At 31.4% G+C, this 25536-nt stretch overlaps 1 protein-coding gene across 2 annotated transcripts in view; it reads right to left on the bottom strand.

Annotated features, from left to right (window-relative positions):
- The window catches only part of LOC143072387 (ras GTPase-activating-like protein IQGAP1), a 98348-nt gene that overhangs the window by 19475 nt on the left and 53337 nt on the right, over positions 1 to 25536 (bottom strand). For both annotated transcript variants that reach the window (XM_076247291.1, XM_076247293.1), the window contains exons 26-37: positions 22518 to 22639; positions 21042 to 21337; positions 13544 to 13618; positions 11372 to 11521; positions 9764 to 9904; positions 8643 to 8727; positions 8136 to 8300; positions 6678 to 6745; positions 5439 to 5571; positions 4551 to 4653; positions 3331 to 3469; positions 1070 to 1157 (exon numbers count right to left, since the gene is read on the bottom strand). In XM_076247291.1, the coding sequence (XP_076103406.1) occupies positions 1070 to 1157; positions 3331 to 3469; positions 4551 to 4653; positions 5439 to 5571; positions 6678 to 6745; positions 8136 to 8300; positions 8643 to 8727; positions 9764 to 9904; positions 11372 to 11521; positions 13544 to 13618; positions 21042 to 21337; positions 22518 to 22639 (1565 nt within the window). The remainder of the gene's footprint in view (positions 1 to 1069; positions 1158 to 3330; positions 3470 to 4550; positions 4654 to 5438; positions 5572 to 6677; positions 6746 to 8135; positions 8301 to 8642; positions 8728 to 9763; positions 9905 to 11371; positions 11522 to 13543; positions 13619 to 21041; positions 21338 to 22517; positions 22640 to 25536) is intronic.

Genomic DNA, 25536 nt, shown 5'->3' with positions numbered 1-25536 from the left:
CTTTGGGGGACAGTTTCCTCCGTTTATGGTACGCTTATAGCTACATTTTTGTACTGTGTGTATGTTTTATAGCATGAAAATAATAAAAGAGGAATGTCAGTGCAACCACTGATTAATGATTGTAATGGATCAGTTATGAGATACTTATTATAAGTGGCTACGACATTGTTAGAATTATAACCTATCGTCAGTATGAAAGAAATTAAAAGTGGTTCATATATTCATCCGTGTAAAAGCGGCACATGTATTTTATTTTATCTTTATATTTCTCATTATGCCGGGTACAAGATAATTGAGTTGCTGCATGCAAAGAACTTAGAATATTACTTAAAACAAACTATCAGTATAATATTTCGACCCCACTTTTTGAAGTTAATAAAACATTTATCTATTTCTTTTGACCAAAGGTTTGTAAACTATACAAATCATTGTTTTTACGTTCGTAGTAACATAGTAAATTCCATTGTCGGTCACCTCTGTCAATTCACGTGCACACTTATTACATTGTTGTTGTATTTAAATCTTTCGGCCAATGAAATGAGACGTAACAAGTTGTTTGTTTGTGATACGCCAGAATGTTATCAATGAACTATCAAACGCTAAAGTCGACTGCATTTCAGTATATTCCTATGTTCAGCTTTCTGCAACAAAAGTCGCAGGCTTAACAAAAAGCAGAAAAAATGTCTAAATTCCATTGAAAGGATAAATTTATCAACAATTGAAGAACCTAAGTGAGTGTGCTCATTTTGAAAAAAATCCTGTTTAGTTCATGTAAAAATATCAAAATGCGAGTTTAAATTATTGCAATTATAACCCTGTAGCATTTTTCGAAATAATAAAAACATAGCAATCATTTCTGAATTTACAGTATTGCTTCAAAGACTACACTTTACATGAATTTGATATCATGATATCGAAGTTCAATTGACAGAATCCTGCTTCTCTGGGTGTAGAAACCATCCACCCCTAACAAGTAACATATTAGCTCTAAGTTACTTACTTACAAAAGACATTTTATATGAAAGACAGATTTATGATATGCTTCAGGATATTCATAATCAAATAATACCTGTTCATCTGTAGAGGGATTTTCTAACATTTGCTTTACATTTTCTGCTGGTTGACAGGCTATAACATCAACAACCATTCTCTTTGTCCTGAAATAGACCTTGTTGTAATGAATAAAACAAAGAAGCACAAACCCTTTTAAGGAAGTATCTGCTTGAACACTGAACCCAGATTGTATTTATTTCATGACAATGAGATAAGAAACCAGAATGTGTGCATTTTATTTCTAAGCATAATGGAACTCAAAATTCATCATTATAAAGCTGATAATCAAATATGAAAGTTTTCTCTTCAGTAGTAAAAATATGTGATCTTTTTTTTAAAAGTTGCCTCAGCTTCTTAACGGGCCATACTGTGACCTATAGTTGTTAATTTCTGTGTCATTTGGTGTCTTTGCTCACCTGACAATTTTGTTTACAATTGATGAATGAAATAATGCAACCATTACAATTTTGCTTTAAGCAAAAATCTGTATTTAACCCCTATGTTCTATTTTAGCCATGTCAGCCATTGTTAGTTGGCAGGCCAGGTCATTGGACACATACCCTAACGATGATTGGCCTTTGTCACATTAGTTTCAGGAGAAGATTATTGTAAGATTATAAAAATTTATGAAAAAATTGTTAAAAATTGACTTTATAGGGCCATAACTCCTTTAGGGGTCAATTGACCATTTTGATCCAATAAAATGATTCACTGAGTGCAGCCTGATACGACCGCAAATATGGTCACATTAGTCAAGCTTGATACTGTCTGAATTTGGATTGTGATCAAATTTTTGACATAATATAGGTTTCTGACACATGTTATTGTCCTGAAAGTAGATAAATGCTTGTTTTGGGCCCCTTTTGGGCCTCTTATTTCTGAACAGTTGGGACCATCATCCCTAAAATCAATCCCAACCTTCCTTTTGTGGTATTGAACCTTCTTAAAATTAATCATAGAGATCCATTCACTTAAACTAAAGTTATTGTCCAGAAACCAATGTGTCTTCGAACAACGCGGAGGATAACATCATACAATCCTAAAGCATTTTTTGCGGTCTTATAAAAACCACAAAATTTCCTTAAATTTACAAATTCAGGGGCAGCAAACCAACATCGTATTTTCTGATATGTCTAAAAATATGTGGGCAGACAGATATTAACCTGCTACACAATTTTATCCATTTACAGATTTACTCTAAATGCTTCAGTTTCAGAGATATAAGCCAAAAACTGCATTTTACTCATACGTTCTAGTTTAAGCTAATGCAGTGGCAGATTTATGAGACACATTTTTTAAAATAGATACCTTATTAATGATTGTTGTTAAGATAGGTTGAATTTGTCTGAGTAGATTAAGAGGAAAATATTTTTGTAAAAGATAACAAATATTTACAACAAATTGTTGAAATTATAAAGGGCAATATCTTCTTAAAGGATCAATTCAAGATAATTACCAATAAAATGCTCCACAGATGTCAAACTCTGAACAGTTGGGGCAAGTATGGACACAACATTCAAGCTTGATACAGCTCTGAATTTGGAGTGTGATTAAATATTTGACACAGCATAGGTTTCTAACACAGAATGAATGTGGTCAAATTGAACTTACAAATTCTAAATTTACCTACTATGGTCCAATATCCAAAATCTCAATACATGGTTAGATTCAAAGAATCCAAAGAAATTCATGCCTGCTCACTGGGAAATATTACAAATGTATATGCAACATTTTACATTTCTATTGCCTTGCATGAGATAATAGGCAGAATATTGGGTAGTTGAATCTTGTCATAGTTTTGCAATGTTTTTATCCATTTAACCAACTCTGAACATCAGAATACTTATCACTGGATGTGCTGAGATGACATTTGTCTTCAAAGACAGTATATTAAGGTGGTACCTGACACTACAGGGAGATAACTCTGTAAAATCAGCTAAACGTTTTAATTACGTTGTGTTGTTAAAGGAATATTAAGCTTCTCAATGATCGAAATTAATGTTTGTCAAACTGCTATATAACCAGTGTAACTTTTCTGATAAATTGTTGGTTCAAATTTTTGGAAATTTTTATATTTTTGTCATAGGGTCAAAGTAAATCATTTGTCAAAATTTTATGAAAATTAAAGGAGCTAAATAAATTTCAGTGAATGTGTTAGGTACCATTTGATTTGTGTGTGTTGTTCATAAGTATGTCATTAATGTGTATCAATAACATGTATAATGAGTCTTTGTTTCAGTGAATTACTATATAATAATAATAATAATATATAATTACCTGATCAGCAATTGTTTGACATCAGCTTGATCATCTTGTGGAACTTCAAATTTGTTTGTCAAAGTGAGTGAAATTTCAGTTTTACCTAGTTGTGCAATTAACATCTCTTGTATCTTTTCATCCTCAGGGATCTCTCCACCTTTAAAATTATAATATAAATTAGGGACTACTCTATATAAACAAAGAGATACAAATCGAACCCAGAATTTCACATTAAATACATTTATAAGATCTTTTGTCAAAACTCTGTTATTTTGTTTATGTATTTAACTTGACTTTCTTAAAATCAAACAAGTTTTCCATTTCTGAAAATGTTTCCAATCCACGAAAAACAATTATTTTCATGAACTTGTGAAACATGTTTTTAAAAAATGTATGTTTACTTCATTAAATTATATTTTTTCTAGAACCTTACAATTAATAACATAAAGTACAATGTGTACAAGATAGTGATTTGTTATGAGGAGAAAATCTAAAGGACTACTACAGATAATCAAGTTTGGTTTTTATTTACACATATATTAGAGCAGATTTATAGAAATTAGTTACGGATGGATGACAACAATGGAAAAGGCTGTCAAAGACTGGACATTCAAGAAAATTTGAAGTTATCATCAGAAGACATAGCTAAATAAAATGTATATCTAAGCTTGGTACAGCTCTGAATTTGGATTGTGTTTAAATAGTTGACACAGTTTCCAAAATTTTCACTAATTTCAGGTGTATTTTAATGACTGGAACAATTGACAGGCTTTTGCCAGGGAGTGGAAAGCCTATGAAGGGAAAAACTCACATGAGCTAATCCTTAAGGCCAGTGAATAGTTATCAAAGATATCAGGATTATAATTTAGTACGCCAGACGCACGTTTCATCTACATAAGACTCATCAGTGACGATCATATCTAAATATTTATTAAGCCAAACAAGTAAAAAGTTGAAGAGCATTGAGGATCCAAAATTCCAAAAAAGTTGTGCCAAATACGGCTATGGTAATCTATGCCTGGGATAAGAACATCCTTAGTTTTTCGAAAAATTCAAAGTTTTGTTCACAAGAAATTTGTAAAAATGACTCCATTATTGATATTCATGTCAACACCAAAGAGTTGACTATTTGGCTGGTCAAAGTGACTGAAATTATCGAAGGATTAAGTGAAAAATGTCAAACCATATTTGTATTGGATATTTCAATGTCACAATTAACTTATGTTGAAAGAATGTACCTAATAACTCTATGACAGTGGGAACATCACTTAAATCCTCCAATAACTCATGTAAGGGGTCCTGGGAATCAGGAGCAATCTGGTCTTGATGTTGTAGTAGTAGCTGTGAATTAAAAAAAAAAATATCAGATTATGAAATATACATTTACAGATTTACAGAAATATAAAGATTAGATTCTGCCATCAGATATTAAAATTCAATATTTTGATTTTACAATTATCTTTTAACATTTTCTTACAATTGACTTTTGAAATCAGTTTTATGTGTAAAGAATAATATCTACTCTATAATTTTTATTAAAAACATTTTACATTAATTTTTATTCATTGTATGAAACAATAGATATATAGATTCCACAACTGCAACAAGTGTATAACGATATTTCTCCACTCGAGACAGTTAAATTTTAATATTTAAAATTTAACTGTTGAGAGTGGAGAAATATCATAATTCACGAGTTACAGTGATGGAATCTGTTTCTCTTATGATTTTTATCCTTCCTTTTCAAAGATTTGAAAAGTTGTGTACTTTTGATGTGACGTCATCAGGCATGGTCACCTTTTTTCATGACATCACAATAAGAAAATTCAGAACAATAAAAAAAAATTTAACGTCACAATTAAATTTCAACCAATCATTTGCCGAGAAGATTTTTCACTAGTGAGGAGAAATATTTTTCTCACACCGGTCAGGAAATGTGTAAATAGCACAAAAATTAGAGAACATTCATTTTGATGTCCATTTTCTCTGAACTAGTACACGTTTTTGTTAAGGGGTCAGCTCAAGCCTGCCTCCTCTGGTGTGGGATTTTTTCATGTCTTCATAATAATTTCATATAACAATATATGCATGGTAATATTTAAATTGAATGATGACATTTAATGTACCTGATGAGTATCACAGACTTCCTGTGCTGATATATATATGACTGGTTTGGTAATGGTGACTAGATCTGTGTACTGGTCTACATTAAACCATACATCTGGTTCAGGTACCTCACAAGCTTCCATACAAAACTTCCTAAAACACAATTCTAAACTATATGGCTGAATGGATCTGATGATTAAAGCTCGTTTCAATTTGATTTTCATAATTGTGTACTTATGATGTTCTGTTACACCATTGTCCAGTGTTAGGGGGGTTGTATTTGCCTATTCAAAGTCAGAGGCAGTATTGTATATTCTTTTTGTTTATCATTTTATACATACATCAGGCTGTTAGTTTTTTATATTTGTAATTCAGTGGTTGTCATTTGTTGCTGTATTTCCTATTTGTTTGTTTGTTTGTTTTGTATATAAACCTTGCTGATAATTTTCCTTGTTTGAATTGTTTTACATTGTTATTTCAAATAATTTCATTTTAATTTGCTTTTATAGCTTATTATACAGAATAGGTTTGGCTAATTGTTGAAAACTTTGTCTCAAATGCAACCACCACATCTTGTGAAAACATTCAAATCTCCTACCCAATAACACCATGACCACTCATTCTTATCAATAATATATCATTGATCTATCACAAGTAGTTCCTATCAAACTTGAGTAAAAAACTTAACATTGAAATATACAAATTAATCGAAAGTTGCTGGGCCACAACCTAGTGTGCAGGGCCTGGAAATAGTCATCAACCTGATATGTACAACTTCAAAGAATATATTATTGATCTATCATAAGCAGTTCCTATAAAACTGACTTATTTAGAAAACCTAACAATTGTTGAATCCATCACTGTTGTCAAAGCAGCCATCATGGCCAGAAACACACCATCTATGTCATTAATTCTGTCACAAAAACGTTCATTGAGGCAAGACAAAAATTGAAGTCACTGACCCTTAAAATTAAGATCAATGAAGACAGACACATGCAACTGCCATTGAAATAGTTCATTTTTTTTATTTTTCAATGTAAAAGACCAAACCTTTTTCTAGCAATGCCCTAATAAAAAGTCTACTTCATTATAATTCCACTTATAACTCCCCTTTCTTAAAATTAAGATCAATGAAGACAGACACATGCAAATGCCATTGAAATAATTCATTTTTTTTTAAATTTTTCAATGAAAAAAGACCAAACTCTCTTCCTAGCAATGCTTTAATAAAAAGTCTACTTCATTATAATTCCACTTACTTGAATTTTTCATGAGCCTCTCTGATGTAGTTGTTCATACTTGCTAAATAAGAGCTGTCACCACCAAACTAAAGAAAATTACAGATAACAATTATTATGCAATGATAAACTTTTCTTGTGATAGCTCTCAAGAAATTTTGTGCAACTTTAGGGTTTCTTCTTAAATAAGAAGACCTCATGTTGTTAGACAAAAAAATCTCATGAAAAAGGTTCAGGTGATATAACAATAAAAGGTCACGACCAGTTCATTATTTACCATGTAAATACCTTTTTGTGTCCAAGAAACTTAAAAATTGAGATCTTCATAACATGACTACTATCAAATACAGCTATTTGCATACCGAATAGCGGGTTATTTTCGCGATTTTCATTGAATAAGGTGTACGAAATACTTTGGCGGTTTTTATTTTGGTGGATTTAGAACTTTATCGATACCTTTGCATTAGCTCTTTGAAATTGGTGGAATTTATTTTGGCAATTTTGATCTATCCGCGAAAATTAACACCCGCAAAATTAACCCGCTACACCGTATGTTCAATTTATATCTACCCTTCACAACATTAAAGATACCAGGCTTAACATTTTGTCTACATAAGACTAATCAGTGACACTCTGACTAAAAAGTTAAGAAGGACAAATAAACCTTTGATATGATATGATAAAATTTTTTACATGTTAGAGAACTTTTAAACGCAAATTTCCATATAGTTCATATTCCTTAGGGGCATAACTCTTATAAAAACAAGAATGTGTCCTAAGTACACAGATGCCCCACTCGCAATACGATTTTCCATGTTCAGTGACCGTGAAATTGGGCTTTAAAGTCTAATTTGGCATTCAAACTAGAAAGATCATATCATAGTGAACATGTGTACTAAGTTTCAAGTTGATTGGACTTCAACTTCATCAAAAACTACCTTGACCAAAAACTTTAACCTGAAAAGGGACAGACAAACGAACGAACGGATGAACGAATGGACCCTAAGACCAGAAAACAAAATGCTCCTCTAGTATCGTAGGTGGTGCATACAATGACAAGCACTGCATTTTATAAAACCACTAAAGGGAGGTTGGGATTGAAGTTAGCTAACGCCGCTGCAGCTCCCACCAGATCACTATCCCTATGTTGAGCTTTGAGGCTTGACAAAAATGATGGGCACTGATTTTAGAACTAATTTTGAGATATTAATAATATAAATCTATGATACAAGTTTTATAAAAATCCAGCAAGTATTGAACATAAGGGAGAACTAACAAGACCAGAGGGAAGACATGACATACCAACAGACGAACAAATAAACGCCTGGTATTTCTAGGTCCTGTATAATATGTAGTGCGAAATATAAAAAGTCTTGGGACTAAATATCAATGACAACGGCTCACAGGAAACTTGCAAAAATATACCAGCAAACTTTAACAGAAAATCTAATGATGTTAAATCTTTACAAACAATCTTACTCCTTTATTAGAAGCTGCAAATTGTAGTATCTTTGCCACAGATCCCAAATTCCTCCTCTGATCATTTGACAGTTTTATTTCTGCTCCTACATCGATGATACCAAATCCATCTGGTGCTACAATAGCTGAATTGATGTACCTATAGTACAACAGGTTACCAACAATCTGTTCAAAACATTGAAATATATTGTGAGGTAAATACATATCTTGATAAATATACAAACACACCACAACAGTATAACTTTCTCTACTTTTAACTTATTTGGGTTCTAAATGTTAACACTTTATAAGAAAATCTCAACAAAAAAATTCTATTTCACATTCTTGAGTGTCTTGTCATCACCTTAGAACATTTTTTTTTCTTAAAACCATGGAATCAATATATTACGGTTGGCCCTTATTGAATTTAATCCTTTATCTTTTTATTTTTAAAATTTTATCTTGATATGATACATATTATAATCTGAATGCTGTTATAAATTCTGTATGTATAATTATAATAAAAACCTTGAGTATATCCTTTTCAGCAGCTTCTGGAAACCTTGCAATAAGGGAGGTCTTCAGTATTTTTGCCATATATCTCATTCCATACCTATAAAAAAAAAAAAACCATACTATAAGTAAATAATTTTTGCCTTAGCTCCTAACAATAGTAATTTGGTAAAATGTAGCAAATCTAACATATCACAAAATAATCTATTAGATAGTAAAAAAATATAGTATATAAATAAAGTTCTATTGGACCGTACCAATTATAGTATATAAATAAAGTTCTATTGGACCGTACCAATCATAGTATATAAATAAAGTTCTATTGGACTGTACCAATTATAGTATATAAATAGAGTTCTATTGGACCGTACCAATTATAGTATATAAATAAAGTTCTATTGGACTGTACCAATTATAGTATATAACTAAAGTTCTATTGGACTGTACCAATTATAGTATATAAATAAAGTTCTATTGGACCGTACCAATTCCAATTATAGTATATAAATAGAGTTCTATTGGACTGTACCAATTATAGTATATAAATAGAGTTCTATTGGACCGTAACAATATGTACGATAGTTTGCAATATCCTAAAGGATAGCTGGACAATAAAACCCAATCATCACTGTACAAATAATAGTATATATTGTTCTAAACATTCTACCATTACAATTGTTATCATTCTTTACCCTTAACAAATAAAAATTTTATGCGATTAAGGGTAAAGGGGGAAAAAAATGAACTGGCATTTGACCAAATTGACAAGAACTGTATGCATGTTATGCATGTTATATATTTTACTACAAAAAAATTAAGGTCATATTTTAACTGTAAACAAATAATTATACTCATTAACTTCTTGTGTTTATTCCCACAGCAAATAACAATCAAAACAAAACAAAGACCACTGAATTAATCTGAAAAGCATACATTTTATGATGGTGAATAGAATACTGGGACATATTTGTTGTTTTCAAATAAATTTTAACAGAGTTTGAGGACTTCAGTGTTACAAACAAGAAGTATTTGTTTAACATGCTTATTCTGAGATTCCATTGGTCATAGTGTGTACTTAACAGTATTTTATCCAGTGATTTAGCTAAAGCTGTCAGAAGATTATAATGTGTACTTACGGTATTTTATCCAGTGATTTAGCTATAGTTGTCAGAAAGAAATCAGATACTCCTTGTAATTTCTCTACCGACTCCTGTATCAATACCTGCACTTCCTCATGTTTCAAGGCTTGTTCTGTTGTAACATCATAGGGTAAGCCACTATAATAAAAAATCAAACAAGTTAAACTGTGAGTTTATGCACCCTTATACCACCACTATAAGTATTCAATTAACAGGAAGTTGATGATTTATAAGAAAAAGCTACCTTAACCCTTTTGCTGACAAATCCAGATCTTCCATATCTACCGGGACTCAAGCTTCAGACAGCTGACAATCATGACAATTAGGCAGGTCATCGAAATAGTGGCCAAATTGATATGTGCTGATAGTAATTCAGCTTTATATCAAATATACATGAACTATCACAAGTAGTTCCTATGAAACTAACTTAAGGATGTACTTAGGTGAGGTTAGGTAAAAATTAAGAAATTAAGAAATTAAAATTAATACTATAAACTGGTAGAGCATCAATTAAGGATAATGTTAAGCTAAAAATATTGATAGGTCATGGACCTCCTTTTCGAGATATTTGAGATTTAAAATATGGCGGGAAAAGGCTGACTCTGACTTTTACCTTATATTTGCATTGATATTATTGGGTCTCAAAACATAAGAAAGAAAATCAAGAATCTTCTAAAATTTTGATAAATGACCTTTCATGAGCTATTAAATCTTATATGAAAAAATAAATGGGTGTTATGGGGCAAAATATTTAACATTGTATTGTATGGAAAAACACCAAGGAGTCCGAACATTTGACACAGTTCCCAAAACCTCACCTAAGTACATCCTTAAGGATGTTGTTCTCTTCTCTGTTTCAAAATAACAAGCTTTTTAAAACAATGTTATTAACTGATAGTACACAATTTATATAAATAAATAAACTAAAATAGCAGAAAAAATGAAGGGTCAGTGTGCTTGTTTTGGAGATAAAAGTCTTTGAAAATTCGGCTAGAAATAATTCTTTCTAGATTTCTCATGCACTTAACATAGGCCCCTATTTTCTTTCAAAAAAGATGAAAAAATAATAAAAAAAGATTTTATAAAATTTTCAAAGATGATATTTTAAACTACAGTTAACTCTCGTTGTCTTGAACTCGGTTGACTCAAAATTTTGGATGAGTCGAAGTTTTCACGTGGTCCTGAACTTTGTTCCATATAAATGTATGTATTTTGACTCCTGATGAGTCGAAATTGGATGTGACGAAATTATGGTTGAGTCGAACTAAATTTACAGTCCCAAAGTTAACAAAAGCATTCAAAGTTCAAAGTAACCATGTATTAGATAAGCAATGAATCTGAGAATCATGCTCACATGAAGTTTGTTAAATTTCATGATTTGTAATTCAGGGGAAAAATGCAGTAGAAAGGAAAGGGCATACAGAAACTAGAATGTCTATAAAAGAGGGGTCAAATGAGAATCAGCTTAATACTTGCAGGGTGACATAAATATAGCAATATTTCATATTATGATTATTTATTTCCAATTTGTTGGCCATTTATATGGCAGTTCAATAATTCTTCAAGGAGAACATACAAACTAACACACTGAATTGTGAGACCAACCTTGTTTTACCAGTTGTAGACTCTGTGGTGTTTACCCAAACTTTGTATACTTCAATAGGGTTAGTGTTGATTTTCAAAGTTTTGTCTTCTATTACACTGTTGACTAAAGGACTCAACATATCTCTTAGAGCATTCTGACCTCTCTGATTTCTGAAAATAAGTAAAAAGAAGGCATGAAAACGAAAAATAAAAATATACATTAAGCATAGATGCTCAAAATGGTTTGACATACTTATTGATGCCTTAAAAAAAAGTTTAAACCACAGACTGAACCTAAATAATGATGCCATTGACAACAGAATGTAGGATAGCTATGTCTCCCTTTCCTGACATAAATGTCGGATTGATATATTGTTGGTGTTTTAACAGCATTTTTTAGTGCCACTTTCAGGCTATTTTGTGGTGGCAAATCGTCATTATCTTACTTGACCTCCATTTTGTCATCAGTAACAGCATTTTAAAATTTGAAAAGCTTTGGTTGAAAGGTTCATGAGTAAATGCATCGATATGACAAGAAATGCCATTTTTCAATCTTTCTTGAACCATACACCATGAACAGGAAATTTGAAAATCACCATTATTGAACTTGACCTCCATATTGTCATCAGTAACAGCATATTTTAATTTGAAAAGCTTTGGTTGAACGGTTCATGAGTAAATACACGGACAACATTAGGCTGCCGCTTGCCCATCCACCTGCTGTACATCACCAAATTAATAACTAATTTTTCCATTGCAAATCTGATTAAAAATGAGCAATAAAATTAGACTGAAAATAGGGAATGTGTCAAAGCGACAACAACCCAACCATAGAGCAAACAACAGCTGAAGGCCACCAATGGATCTTCAATGTAGCAAGAAACTCCTGCACCCGGAAGCGTCCTTCAGCTGGCCCCTAAACAAATATCTATACTAGTTTAGTGATAATGGATGTCATACTAAACACAAGAAACTAGAACCCAGTGTCTCGCCTGCTTTTGCTGTTAATCGCAGACTCAACAAAAATGAAGAAAAACATCAATAAAAATTTCCCTCTCGATACTGTCTTTTGATTGAAAGAAGCTTCCAAGTTTGGTAAAAAATCCAGGATAGTTTATGAATCTAATAAATGTTTTATAAACTTTAACTGCAGACTGTATGTAATGTTAACTGGAAGAAAAACTAAGTCCATTTATAAGTAAAATACGGAAAAAGTGAATTTTTTTTTAACAAAATTTACTTCTGAATAATATCTTATGATCAGAAACAAGCTTTTGTCTAAGTTTGGTAGAAATCCAGGATAGTTTAAGAACATTATAAAAATTTTAAAAACTTAAACCACAGAGTGAATGTTTTGTTTCTGGCAAAAAAACTAAATCCATTTATAAGTAAAATACGGAAAAGTCGAAATTTATTTTTACAAAATGTTCTTCTTGATACTATCTTATGATCATAAAAAAGCTTCTGTCCAAGTTTGGTACAAATCAAGGATAGTTTATGAAAGTTATTAAAATTTTAAAAACTTTACCCACAGAGTGAATGTAATGTTTCCTCGCAGAAAAACTAAGTCCATTTATAAGTAAAATACGGAAAAAATGGAATTTTATTTTTACAAAATGTACTGCTGGATACTTTCTTTTGATCATAAACAAGCTGCTGTTTAAGTTTGGTAGAAATTCAGTATAGTTTAAGAAAGTTATTAAAATTTCAAAAACTTTAACCACAGAGTGAATATTTGTGGACGCCGCCGCCGCCGACAGAATGTAGTCTCGCTTAGTCTCGCTTTTTCGACTAAAGTTGAAGGCTCGACAAAAATCATACAAGACTAACAAAGAGTTAAGACCAGAAGGTCCTGATTTGGGACAGGTGCAAAATTGAGGCGGGGTTAAACATGTTTTTTGAGATCTCAACCCTCCCCTATACCTCTAGCCAATGTGTAAAAAAACAAACACACAACAATATGCATAGTAAAACTCAGTTTTAAAGAGAAGTCTGATGTCAGAAGATGTAATCAAAGAAAATTAACAAAATGACAATAATACATAAATAGCAACAGACTACTAGCAGTTAACTGACATGCCAGCTCCAGACTTCAAATAAACTGATTGAAGATTATGATTTAATAATACATAAGTAGCAATTGTTCGTTCTAAAGACAGATATAAAGCATTTAATCAGTTTTACAAAGTTTACCTGTTGAAACCAACAATCATCTTCACTACCAAAGGGTTTCCTGTGACAAAGTCTGACATCTTATCTACTTTGGATCTGTAAGAAATAGTATAGTTAATATCTCAATCCTTTATTCCTTGTAGAAAGCTATAAGAAGATTATCATAATACTACTGATTTCTGTTATTTAATGTACCCTACAATTAAATTTCATATAAATAACATTGTACAATTGATAGGTTTTTCAATTTATTGTCAGAAAAGTGTTGATTTGTAAGACAAAAAAGAAAGCTTTAAAAACCAGCAGTCCAAGCATGAACAAATTTACCGGTCTGCTGTCTATATGTAATGTAAAAATGCAAAATAAGTTATCAATTATTGTAAAGATAATTATAATACTTTAATTACCTACATAAAATGTCTTTTATTACATACATGTATTTGTGTTTTGTCTGTCCTATACTTGCTATGTATTATTTAATGTTAGTAATTATATTGTCCTGTTGTACACCTATATGAATCTGGAGTTATGAATAAAATCTTGAATGACACATGACATATATACACTCCAGTGCATCTGCTAAAATGTCTCTGATCATGATTGAATTATGTTGAAAGTCTTAATATGAAAAAAAGTTTTACAAATATTACATAAAAATAACATTATAAAAGAATCTTTAAGATAAGTTAAAGGTCAGATGAACCCTATAAGATTGACATTTGCACCTTACAATCACTCAATACACAAAATATAATTAACTTATTGCTATAATATCTTAGAAACAAACCTAACCAAAGAAAAACAAACTTTGACCAATGAACCATGAAAATGAGGAGAATGTAAGATGAACTCTGCCAGACAGACATGTATACCTTGCAATCATTAAATACACAACATGTAGTTAATAAATTGCTTATAGTCTCATAGAAATAGACTATTTACGTACATGTACAATGCAATCATTTCATACACCACATATAGTTGACCTATTGCTTATAGAACATGAGAAACAGACCTAATAATGAAACTTAATATTTGACCAATGAACCATTTAAATCATAAAATGAGGTCAAAGTCAAATTACTACAAGAGCAACATCCTACAATAATTCATATCACCAGGGTTGAGTTCAATATCGTAGCAGCTACGTAGTTGCTATCAATTTCTATGTAGCATCTAGTCTATAACTATACGTTCAGTAGTCAAAAGCTACGTAGCACTACGTAGCTGCTATGATATTGAACTCAACCCAGGTAAAGTTGGCCTACTGCTTATGGTATCTGAGAAACAGACATCACCATGAAAAAAATAACCTTGATCATTGACCTATGAAATGAGATCAATGACAGGTGAACCTTATCTGACAGACAGGTAGACCTTGTAAGGATCCAATATGCTAAATATCTTTAGTAATAATATGAGAGAAATTTACAGTTTAAGCAGATGTATCACAATGAAAATAAAATCAAGGACAATGGACAGAAACTTCATAACATAAGCCATCTGTATACAAGGTATAAAACATTTAGGTCGTCTATACAAAATGCAATTCAGTCAACGCTTTTCACACCAATAAATTTACAAATAGAAGCATTCAATTCTTGAAACAAATTATGGGTATAAATAAATATAAAGGTTTTATGATGATGAATCAGAAACCTAACAATACAAATAACAAAAAGACCCAATAAACATACAAGTGACTATTCATTATGTCAAGCTCTATATTCTCATGAATCTATGAAAGAAGTAAATTAATTGAACAGAAACTATATGAAAAATCTTTCGTCAAAGCACCAAGTTCTCCAAGTAAAGGTTGTTTTTTCTACATGCATTTTTTCCTGGAATATGCTATACAAATCCCATTTCCAAACTGAATACAAATATATGGATATGTCTTTATCATACAATAATTTAACATTATGTACATATACAATATTAGGTCAATGTCAGAAAAATATCAACCTCATTGTATGAGGCTAAGAAACTGGGGAAGGGGGAAGTTCTACCAAGCCCTTCCCCAGTTTTGTGCCCAGTACAAAAAAGTTGATATTTTTGTGACATTGACCTAAAAAATTTTTTTTACTGCAACTTAAATAAATAAATTCATAGCTAGTTAAATTGTAACACAAATTTCAAACTTATTTTCATCCCTTAATGAACCCCTTGCTGTGGAAAAAGTGATCCATGATGAAATTGGCATTGCACAAAATATAGCTGTGTTACTATATTTTGGAAATAATCACAACTAGTTGCAGTAAAAAACAATGTAGAAGTTTCATATAATTTAAAATTTTGATTGGCTAAGGTATTCCAGAAGTTCAATTTTATTTCTGTATATAAAGGTGCAATGTCTATGACTACACAGGCTATCTGTGAAAAGATTAAAAGAATGCAAAAACATATGTAAGGCTTGTTTAAGCTCTTTATTTCATGGCTGTATTTTTATATAGGGTTGTAAATGCATCGAGTTTTTGCACTTCATATCAAATGTAATTAGGTCAACTCTTTAACAAACCAATATATTAACTAAAACAAGAATGTGTCCTCAGTACACGAATGCCCCACTCGCACTATCATTTTCTCTGTTCAGTGGACCGTGAAATTGGGGTAAAATCTCTAATTTGGCATTAAAATTAGAAAGATCATATCATAGGGAACATGTGTACCAAGTTTGAAGTCGATTGGACTTCAACTTCATCAAAAACTACCTCGACCAAAAACTTTAACCTGAAGCGGGACAGACGGACGAACGAACGAACGAACGGACGGACGCACAGACCAGAAAACATAATGCCCCTCTACTATCGTAGGTGGGGCATAAAAACATTCAATTCTTAATTAATCTTAAAATTAAACGAACTTAATTAAAATGGACACTAACTGTAAAGGGGAATATAAATAGACTATAGCTAACTGTCTGGTGTCTGATTAAAATAAGTATCAAAAGCATCACAAAAAATAGGTGAAGAATTGTAACTACTCTAATACATTACAAAGCATTAATTAAAACTAGCTAGGGAAAAAAATTGAAATAAAATTTAGCTAGGAACAAAACAAATTGTCAGTCAGAAAAAAACGTACCTCATACAATCTTATACTAAGGTATAAATCTTACCTCATACAATCTTATACTAAGGTATAAAACGTACCTCATACAATCTTATACTAAGGTATAACACGTACCTGATACAATCTTATACTAAGGTATAAAACATACCTCATACAATCTTATACTAAGGTATAAACTTCTGACGGCATAAGCATACAATAATTATGTTTGTAATGAAGCCTGTTGGAATTTTCATCCATATTCAGGATATTCAGGAGCTTTGTACTAAAACAACATCCTGATCAAGATAATTATATTGCTATGCATGTAAACTCCAAGGTATTAAAATGTTCTATCGAAATACCTGTCACCCAAATCAAATCTGACTGTGAAAAAAGCTCTTTCATTTGGCTCCTAAAACCAGTATTGCCTTTAAAACTCTTAAACTTGACTAGAAGTTGTTGAACCAATTACACTTTTTACCCCCTCTAAACAAAAGAAGAATTCTGCTTGTATGCAAATGAAAAAAACAGGGGATATGAGGTTTCATAAAAGTGTCCTTGTGAGAAAAAAAATCAAGAAGCTAGTTTTGTAGCTGCATGCAGACCTCAAAATTCCAGGAGCAGTAATTTATTTTTATTGAAAAGTCAATTTCTCCAAAACTGGAGCGGGTAAAAAAAAAAGAACTAAGCAATAAAATTGGTGTGGGTTTATCTTCTGCATTGTTTGTCAATAGAAAACAGGGTTAAAGTCATTAATTTAGGGCAATAATTCCTATAAGGACAAATGACAAAATATTGTTTTGCTTTTACATGTATCATTATAACATTTTAAATAATAGGAAATAACTAAAAGATTTGGTAAAAAAAAAAAACTTCATATCAACAACAGTGGCTTTGTACAGTCACTAACAATAAAAAGTTGTGGCTTTGGGTCTGTATATTCAAAGGTTTATCAATAAGACTGGAAATAACATGGAAATCTCCCTTTCTAATTCTGATGTGTAAACACAAAATCTGATTATACTACTGTTACTATCAACACCTTAATTTAACATAGTCACTATTTTTTTCACTGGACTAATTCTTTGTTAAATATGTTAGAATTATAAATAAATGTCAACACATACTTTTTGAAATCTTTTAAAGACAGCGTATAATTTTCTGACATAAACTACTATTATGTCAATTGAAGTGTGACCATTTTATCACTGGAAAAAATGGTTCTGTTTTCATGCTCTGGTTGTATTCTGAAGTATATCATGCCACAGAAAGTGATTAAAATAGAACAGTACTACACAGCAAGACATACATACTTACAGTCGTCTGCAAGCAATACAAGAAACAAACAATAGTTACTGAAGAAGTCAAGAGTGTTCCAAAATTATATTGTACATAAGAAGTTTATATCATACTATCAAATGCAGAGAGCTTTAATATCAGGATGTATATCTGTTCAATTTGTTGGAGTTTCATGCAGCTTACTATACAAATGTCTAAATTTATTATCATTGACAAAAAAAAACTTTTAATGGTGGAAGAAACAGAACAGAAAACATGTTTCATGTGGTATGTATGGCAAGCACATTACATTTGTGAAGCTAAACTGTAAGGTCTTTTTTCAACAAAAAAAGTTGAATAATACAATGGTAAAAGCAATTACATGTTTACTCTTCTTCTTCAAAACAAACAGAAAAAGTTTTAGAATTTCCCTTTAAAAAATAAATATATCAGGTGTCATGAAGACAGCTAAACCAATTATTACAATCAGCAGATTAAAGTAAAATGAAAAATATATGTTGTGCTCTATATTATTTGTAAGCATGCATGAACTTCGTGTAAATTGGGCATTCTACTGTCATTTCATTGCTGTTTAATCAATGAAAAAGGTATAATTTAAACAATAACTGCCATGTATTTTTAAAAGTGACAGATTTAATATTTGATTCCAAGAAGTAGAACTGTGTGCTCACTAATGATATCCCAGCTTAAAAGTATTAGATAAACAGGACGTTTGAGAGCTCACTAATGATATCCCAGCTTAAAAGTATTACGTAAACAGGAAGTTTGAGAGCAATAGGTGTAAATATACAACACAAAGGTAAAACAAGTTAACCTGAAGCCTGATAACAAATTTCAATAAGCTCTTATCTGTAGTTCTCTTTAAAAATGTGACAAAAAGTCAATACATATCAAAATAAGGAGATATGGTATTATTGCCAATGAGACAACTATCCACTAAACATGCTCAAGTTCAAATGAAGTGGATGTAAGCAATTATAGAATACTGCATTCTGTGTTTAGAATATTTAAGTATTTGGTAAACAGGAAGATTAGGAGCTATGAATCTGAAAAGGCATCACACATTTAAGCATGCTTATATATGATTGTAGTTCCTGATAAAATTATGACCGAAATTTCAAAGGACTGACGGATAGACATTGTAAAGACAACCCCCTCTGAATTTTAAAGGAGAGTATAAAAAGAAGATAATTGAAGATACATAAATATTTCAGTTTTAGAGCCTAATTGTCCCAAAACTGTACCCTCTCCTTAAGTAAACTAAGGTATCAAACATGTAAAGATGTTCCTTTGAGAATTAACATATACAACAGGTAACAATTTATAACATTTTGATGAGTTGCAAATAAATATGTATGTCAGATATGATACTGAAGTCTTCACAATTATAAACATACAATAATCAGTGTTGTAATATGACAATAAATACAAAGATAGACAAATAAATGAAGCACTGATAGCAAAGCTGATGAGTATGTTTGATTTTTGTTTATTCTAAAAATTAGAAAATGATGTTTGACTGCAAATGAAACTCTTTAACAGATTTTTCTGTAAACCAACTAACTTAAATCCATTTCCTTACCAACAAAATTTCTAAAACAAGAATGTATCCCAAATACATGGAATGTGGGCCGTAAGAATGGGGTAAAAACTGTAATTTGGCATTAAAATTAGAAAGATCATATCATAAGGAACATGTATACTAAGTTTCAAGTTGATTGGACTTCAACTTTATCAAAAACTACCTCAACCAAAAACTTTAACCTGAAGTGGGACAAACGGATGTACGGACAAACGAAAGAATGGACTCACTGACCAGAAAACATAATGCCTAAAGATGTATAAATGTATAACTGTATAAAGTGCTGCTTCTAAATTTTTTTTTTTTTAAATTAAGTGAATAATTTGTTTCTACTTCAATTAAGGGCATGAGATACAGTAACAGGAGATAATGACATTGCTAACGTAAAATGTTACTTTTCGTGATATGCATTTTTCCAGAGATTTTACTCAATAACATCCTATAATAATAACAATATCAACAGATATTTCACTTTCTTTCATTATTTTTATGTAATAATTCATATATATATTCGAACTGAACTTCTCTTTTAATAAGATACATTTCTAATTTTGAAAAAACAAACAAGAGCTGTCAGAATGACAGTAAACCTGATATTTTAACATTGATTTGTTCCTGGCATTTATCAATATCAAAAGGACCAAAACTCCTAAATGGTAAAAGTAAAAGTTTCAATCATCAATATCAAACTCGACCTCCATTTTTTCATCAGTAACAACATTTAAAATTTAAAAAGCTTTGGTTGAATGGTTCATGAGAAAATGTTAATACATGACTGGAAACACCATTTTTCAATCTTTCAAGAACCATAACTCCTGAACAGGAAAAGTGAAAAATTGCCATTATAGAACTTGACCTCCATTTTGTTGTCAGTAACAACATATTAAAATTTTGAAAGCTTTGGTTGAACTGTACATGAGTAAATGCAAGGACAACATTTGGCTGATGACCACCTGCCCGCCGTACATCCCCATATCAAAAACCGATTTTTAATCTGATCAAAAATCTACATTTACAGTTTTAACTCTCAACAGATTCTTAAACAATTCATTTATCAAACTTAATTGTAAATGTTTCACTCTCATGGTTAACAGTCCACAAAAAATCTGATCTATGTTATAGTTTTTATCATGAAGACAAAATGTTTAGATAAGAAGGAAACATTACCCAATTATGCTGGCTACAATCAAGTCATAAATATTAATACTGCAATAGACATCTAGAATTAATGCAGGCAAAATGGCTAAGGTATATACCCACACCTGCCATCTTTTCAAAATCTTTCTGCAGACCTAATGCTACTCTTAATATTGTTTGAGTGAGTATGTACATGTTTGTGCTTAAATACCATTTTAACTCACAACTGTTTTGAGGCGTTTACATTATATAGTAAAGGATTTTTTACTTCAGGTTAATACCTCAAATTGGGGAAATACCCCATAAATTGTGAAGGTTTGTAGGTTGTAAAATTATATTTTTATTATTACAAATGTATATTCTTTAGTATAAAAATGGTCTGCATACTATGAATATATATACAAAAATTACAAAAATGGTGTACATTTTAATCTATAAATTACTTACGCAATTTCTTCTTCTAATGCTTTTTTGAAGAGTCGAATAAGAAGATATTCTTCACGTTGGTTAGATCCATAATTAAACAAAGAATAAATAACTGATTCCATGAATTTTGTTGTTTTACTTTGCGGCATTTCAAAAATGAGCTTGGCAAGATAAGTAGGATTAGTTTGTAATAAGTAAAACAGATGTTGGTAAGCTTCTAAACGGTCATGACAGTCTTTATTCAGGGCCTTCAGACCTTTGGGGATACTTCTGTCTTCTTTGTATTTAGATAGTTTCTTGTCTTGACTAACTACATCCTATCAAATGAATAGATTAATATGCATACACAAATAATTGATGTAATTTGTTTTATTATGTTTATAGCATAATCTTAATCTGTACTCTTCATCTTTACAACAGACAACACAATGTACTTATCTCTCATTTGATTATCACAGGAGATGAGCATGCAATTGATAGAGGTCAAATGTACTCTTCATCTTGACAACAGACAACACAATATACCCATCTCTCATTTGATTATCACAGGAGATGACCATGCAATTGATAGAGGTCAAATGTAATTGATAGAGGTCAAATGTATACTGAAGCATTTAAAGCTAAGAAAATTAGACAAACATTTTCTTCTTACAATATGTGTTGTAAAATCTCTAATCACTGGCAAATACAAAATGTAGGAGTTGCTGCACAGTAAATGTAAAAATTGTCAACATTATCAAGCTGTAGACCTAATATAAAATTATGCTCCATTTATATAGAACCCAAGAAATCATTACATGTTCATTAATCCATTTGTTTTTTGTTCCCCGTTTTGTAATTTTATCAGCCTTCAAAAATTCTTGAATTATTTTAAACTTGTTATTTCAGGGCCTTTATCGTGTTTATAGCTGACTATGCAGTATAGATTTGGTTCATTGTTGAAGGCCGAACAGTGACCTAAACTTGTTAAATTCTATGTCATTCGGTTTCTGGTGGAGAGTTGTCTCATTTACAATCATAAGCAATCTTCCTTTTTTTATAGGTTTTTTTTTATAGCAGGTATATTTGTTTAGCCAATATCCACTTAAGGTGGTACCCAACACTTTAACTAAAATTAATTTAGCTCGTTTAATTTTCATAAAATTTTGACAAAGTATTTACTTTGACCCTTTGACAAAAATATAAAAATTTCAAAAAATTTGAACCAACCGTTTTATCAGAAAAATTACACTGGTTATATAGCAGTTTGACAAACACTTATTTTGATCATTGAGAAACTTAATATTCCCTTAACAACATAACGTAATTAAAACGTTTAGCTGATTTTACAGAGTTACCTCCCTGTATTGTTAGGTACCACCTTAAGTGGAGTCCTCTGTACTAGTAATATGTACCACCAAGACACAACTAAATAATGCTACATTAATCATATTCAAATATTCAAAGCCTATATGAAGAAACAAAACTTAAAACATTAGATTTTTTTTATACATTTACCTGCAAAGATATTCTGTTTTTAATAAGTAAACCTATTTTGATATCCATCTGATCTAAATCAGTTTCTAGTTGTTTTGTTGATCGAATTTCTGTAACCACCTTCTGACGTAACTTCTGTAATTCTAAAACATAAAAACTTCCATTACAGCTATCTCTAAGCTATCTTAGATTTGGGTCACCCCCACCAGTAAATTTAGTAAAACAGCTTAAATAAATAGCTGCCCTATGAGCACATGATATACACCCCTCACCCTTTTAGCTCTTCTTTATGCTTTAATTGAATTCATAAGATCAACAAGAAATACTGCTAAAAAAAAACTCACCCCAAAAAAAATTAACTGTCGAAAGTTTGAAAAATTAACAGATTTCAATGATTTTTCAACAAATAAAGTTCATAAGACTCCTCCATGTCATATCATATCATATCAGAAAAAAAAGAAAAACACTGAGGGGAGATAATTTCAATAGATATAAACCCGCCATCAAAGTTGCATGAAGACTACTTCAAGAATTTTCAAAGATATTGGAAAATCACCCCTTTTTAATGAATAACTTCCCAATACCAAAATGTAAAATCAGAAATTTTCATTGGTCGAAAGGGAACTTACATCAATATATATCAAGTTTCATGAAAAAATTTTCAAAGCATTTATAAGTTACAGGGATCTCCATGGATGAAAATTGAACGATGGAGGAACTTTCACGATTACAAACCGTGTCTACGCTGTAGAGTGTAGCGCGATTGGAAGTATTTTATCCCTCCATACAAGAAATGGTGAACATGCTAATTCATTGCTTATTTAAAATTATATTTATTTGAATTTTCATTATAGAATTAGAAGTATCAATATTTTCATTTATTGGCGTTTTTAACCATTCAAATGCCAAGTCTTCCTGGTACCCCCTTAGTCGAGAATGACCAAAAGCTGTCATGAAGGTCTCCATGTAGATTTCTTGTATTTTTGGTAATAGTTATGGGGGTTAAAAATCATATGATGTGGAGCTTATTTTTCATGGACACTGTCAAATTCAGAACCCATTACCGGTATGGCTGATTTGCAGCAACAACAAAACGATTTGTACGGGTTATGTAAAAGGTTAAAGAGATTTGTAAAGCAAACGTTGACAAATGAAAATGTTCTTAATGACTTTATCTGGCAAATTGATGCTGTGCAACATGCATCTTTCGAGTCTGAATAGAAACCGGAAACGCGGATGTATCAATTTGATTGTAATATACGAAATGAATTCGGAATTACGATACAGTATTTCTCTTACAGGAAATATTTAAGTTTTTACTTATAAACTTTTAAAGTAATTATATTATCTTTACAACAGTACTCGAGTTATTTGCAATGAAATAATATTTACTATTATTTTGTCTTATTTTGTACATCTTAAAACAGGGGGATGCTGATCGCGTAAGTCAAAATAAAGCACGTGTTCGACTTGTTAAACTGTTTTCTTTGTAACTGGATTATTAATTTATTTATTTAATCTAAATTATCATAATCATTTGCTGAAACTTAGTTGATTAATTCGACAAATGGATCGTCTATCCTCAGATAGTATTCTCCTGTCTGAATTGTTGATCTACCTGTACAAGCTCAGGTACAAGTGATTAGCGATATTAATCCGGATATCCCTCAGGCGTTAGAACTGTATTGGATTATAACATAAAAAGCCTAAGGGTTATGCAATTACATGCATTTGATTATAAACTAGATATCATTGAGATGGGAGCCATCTCTGTGGGCCCCGCTGTGAATAATGTGCATTAAAAAATTGTATCTTTACCATAGGACATGGGTTTGTCAACTGAAATCAAAGTTTTTGACCTTGACCTTTGACCTAGGAAGTTGTAAATAAATTATGACACACCCTTTGGTGTTGGTTTATAAACATGTCAAGTATAAACTTTGAAATGATAACGGTTCTCAAGATATAGAGCGGACACGATCTTTACCATAGGACATGGGGTTGTCAACTGAAACCAAAGTTTTTGACCTTGACCTTTGACCTAGGAAGTTGCACATAAATTATGACACACCCTTTGGTGTTGGTTTATATACATGTCAAGTATAAACTTTGAAATGATAACGGTTCTCAAGATATAGAGCGGACACAATCTTTACCATAGGACATGGGGTTGTCAACTGAAACCAAAGTTTTTGACCTTGAACTTTGCCCTAGGCAGTCGTTCATAAATTATGACACACCCTCTGGTATTGGTTCATATACATGTCAAGTATAAACTTTGAAATCATAACGGTTCTCAAGATATAGAGCGGACACGATCTTCACCACAGGACACAGGGTTGTCAACTGAAATTAAAGTTTTTGACCTTGACCTTTGACCTAGGAAGTTTTACATACATCATGACACACCCTCTGGTGTTGGTGAAAATGGATGTCAAGTATAAACTTTGAAATCATAACGGTTTTTAAGATATAGAGCGGACACAAAGTTAAAGTGTTACGGACGGACGGACGGACGGACGGACGGACGGACAGACGGACGGACGGACAGACGGACGGACGGACGGACAGACTGATCACTATAGGGCGACCCGCCTTAGTCGGCGGGGCCCTAATTATAATTGATAAAAAAATGGCGTCGGGCTACAAAAAACGATGAAGTTTTGAACAATGGCGGAAGACAATTTAACGATGGCGCAAGTCATTTGACGATGGCACAAGACATTTGAACGATGGCAGGGCGCCATCGTTAAACAGGCCATGGAGATCCCTGAGTTATATCTAGTCAGACATCTGGAAAAATCCACCAATCTTTAATGAATAAAATTAAAATAAAATGGGAAACGTAAAATCTAAATTCTTAAAAATTGGAAGGGAGGTTACTACAATAGATATAGACAATTCACCAAAGTTTCATGGAAATTTGTAAAAGTGTTTTTTAAAGCTATTGTCAGACATGTTGATGACAAACTAACAGACAGACAGAAAAATATATTGGTAATACAAAAAATTCATTTATCTCCAACATAGCATGAAGGAT

Source organism: Mytilus galloprovincialis, chromosome 4 (assembly GCF_965363235.1).
Source record: "Mytilus galloprovincialis chromosome 4, xbMytGall1.hap1.1, whole genome shotgun sequence".
Classification (NCBI taxonomy): Eukaryota; Metazoa; Mollusca; class Bivalvia; order Mytilida; family Mytilidae; genus Mytilus; species Mytilus galloprovincialis.
Note: the sequence above shows the minus strand (reverse complement) of the source record. Positions and strands in the feature narration are given on the sequence as shown.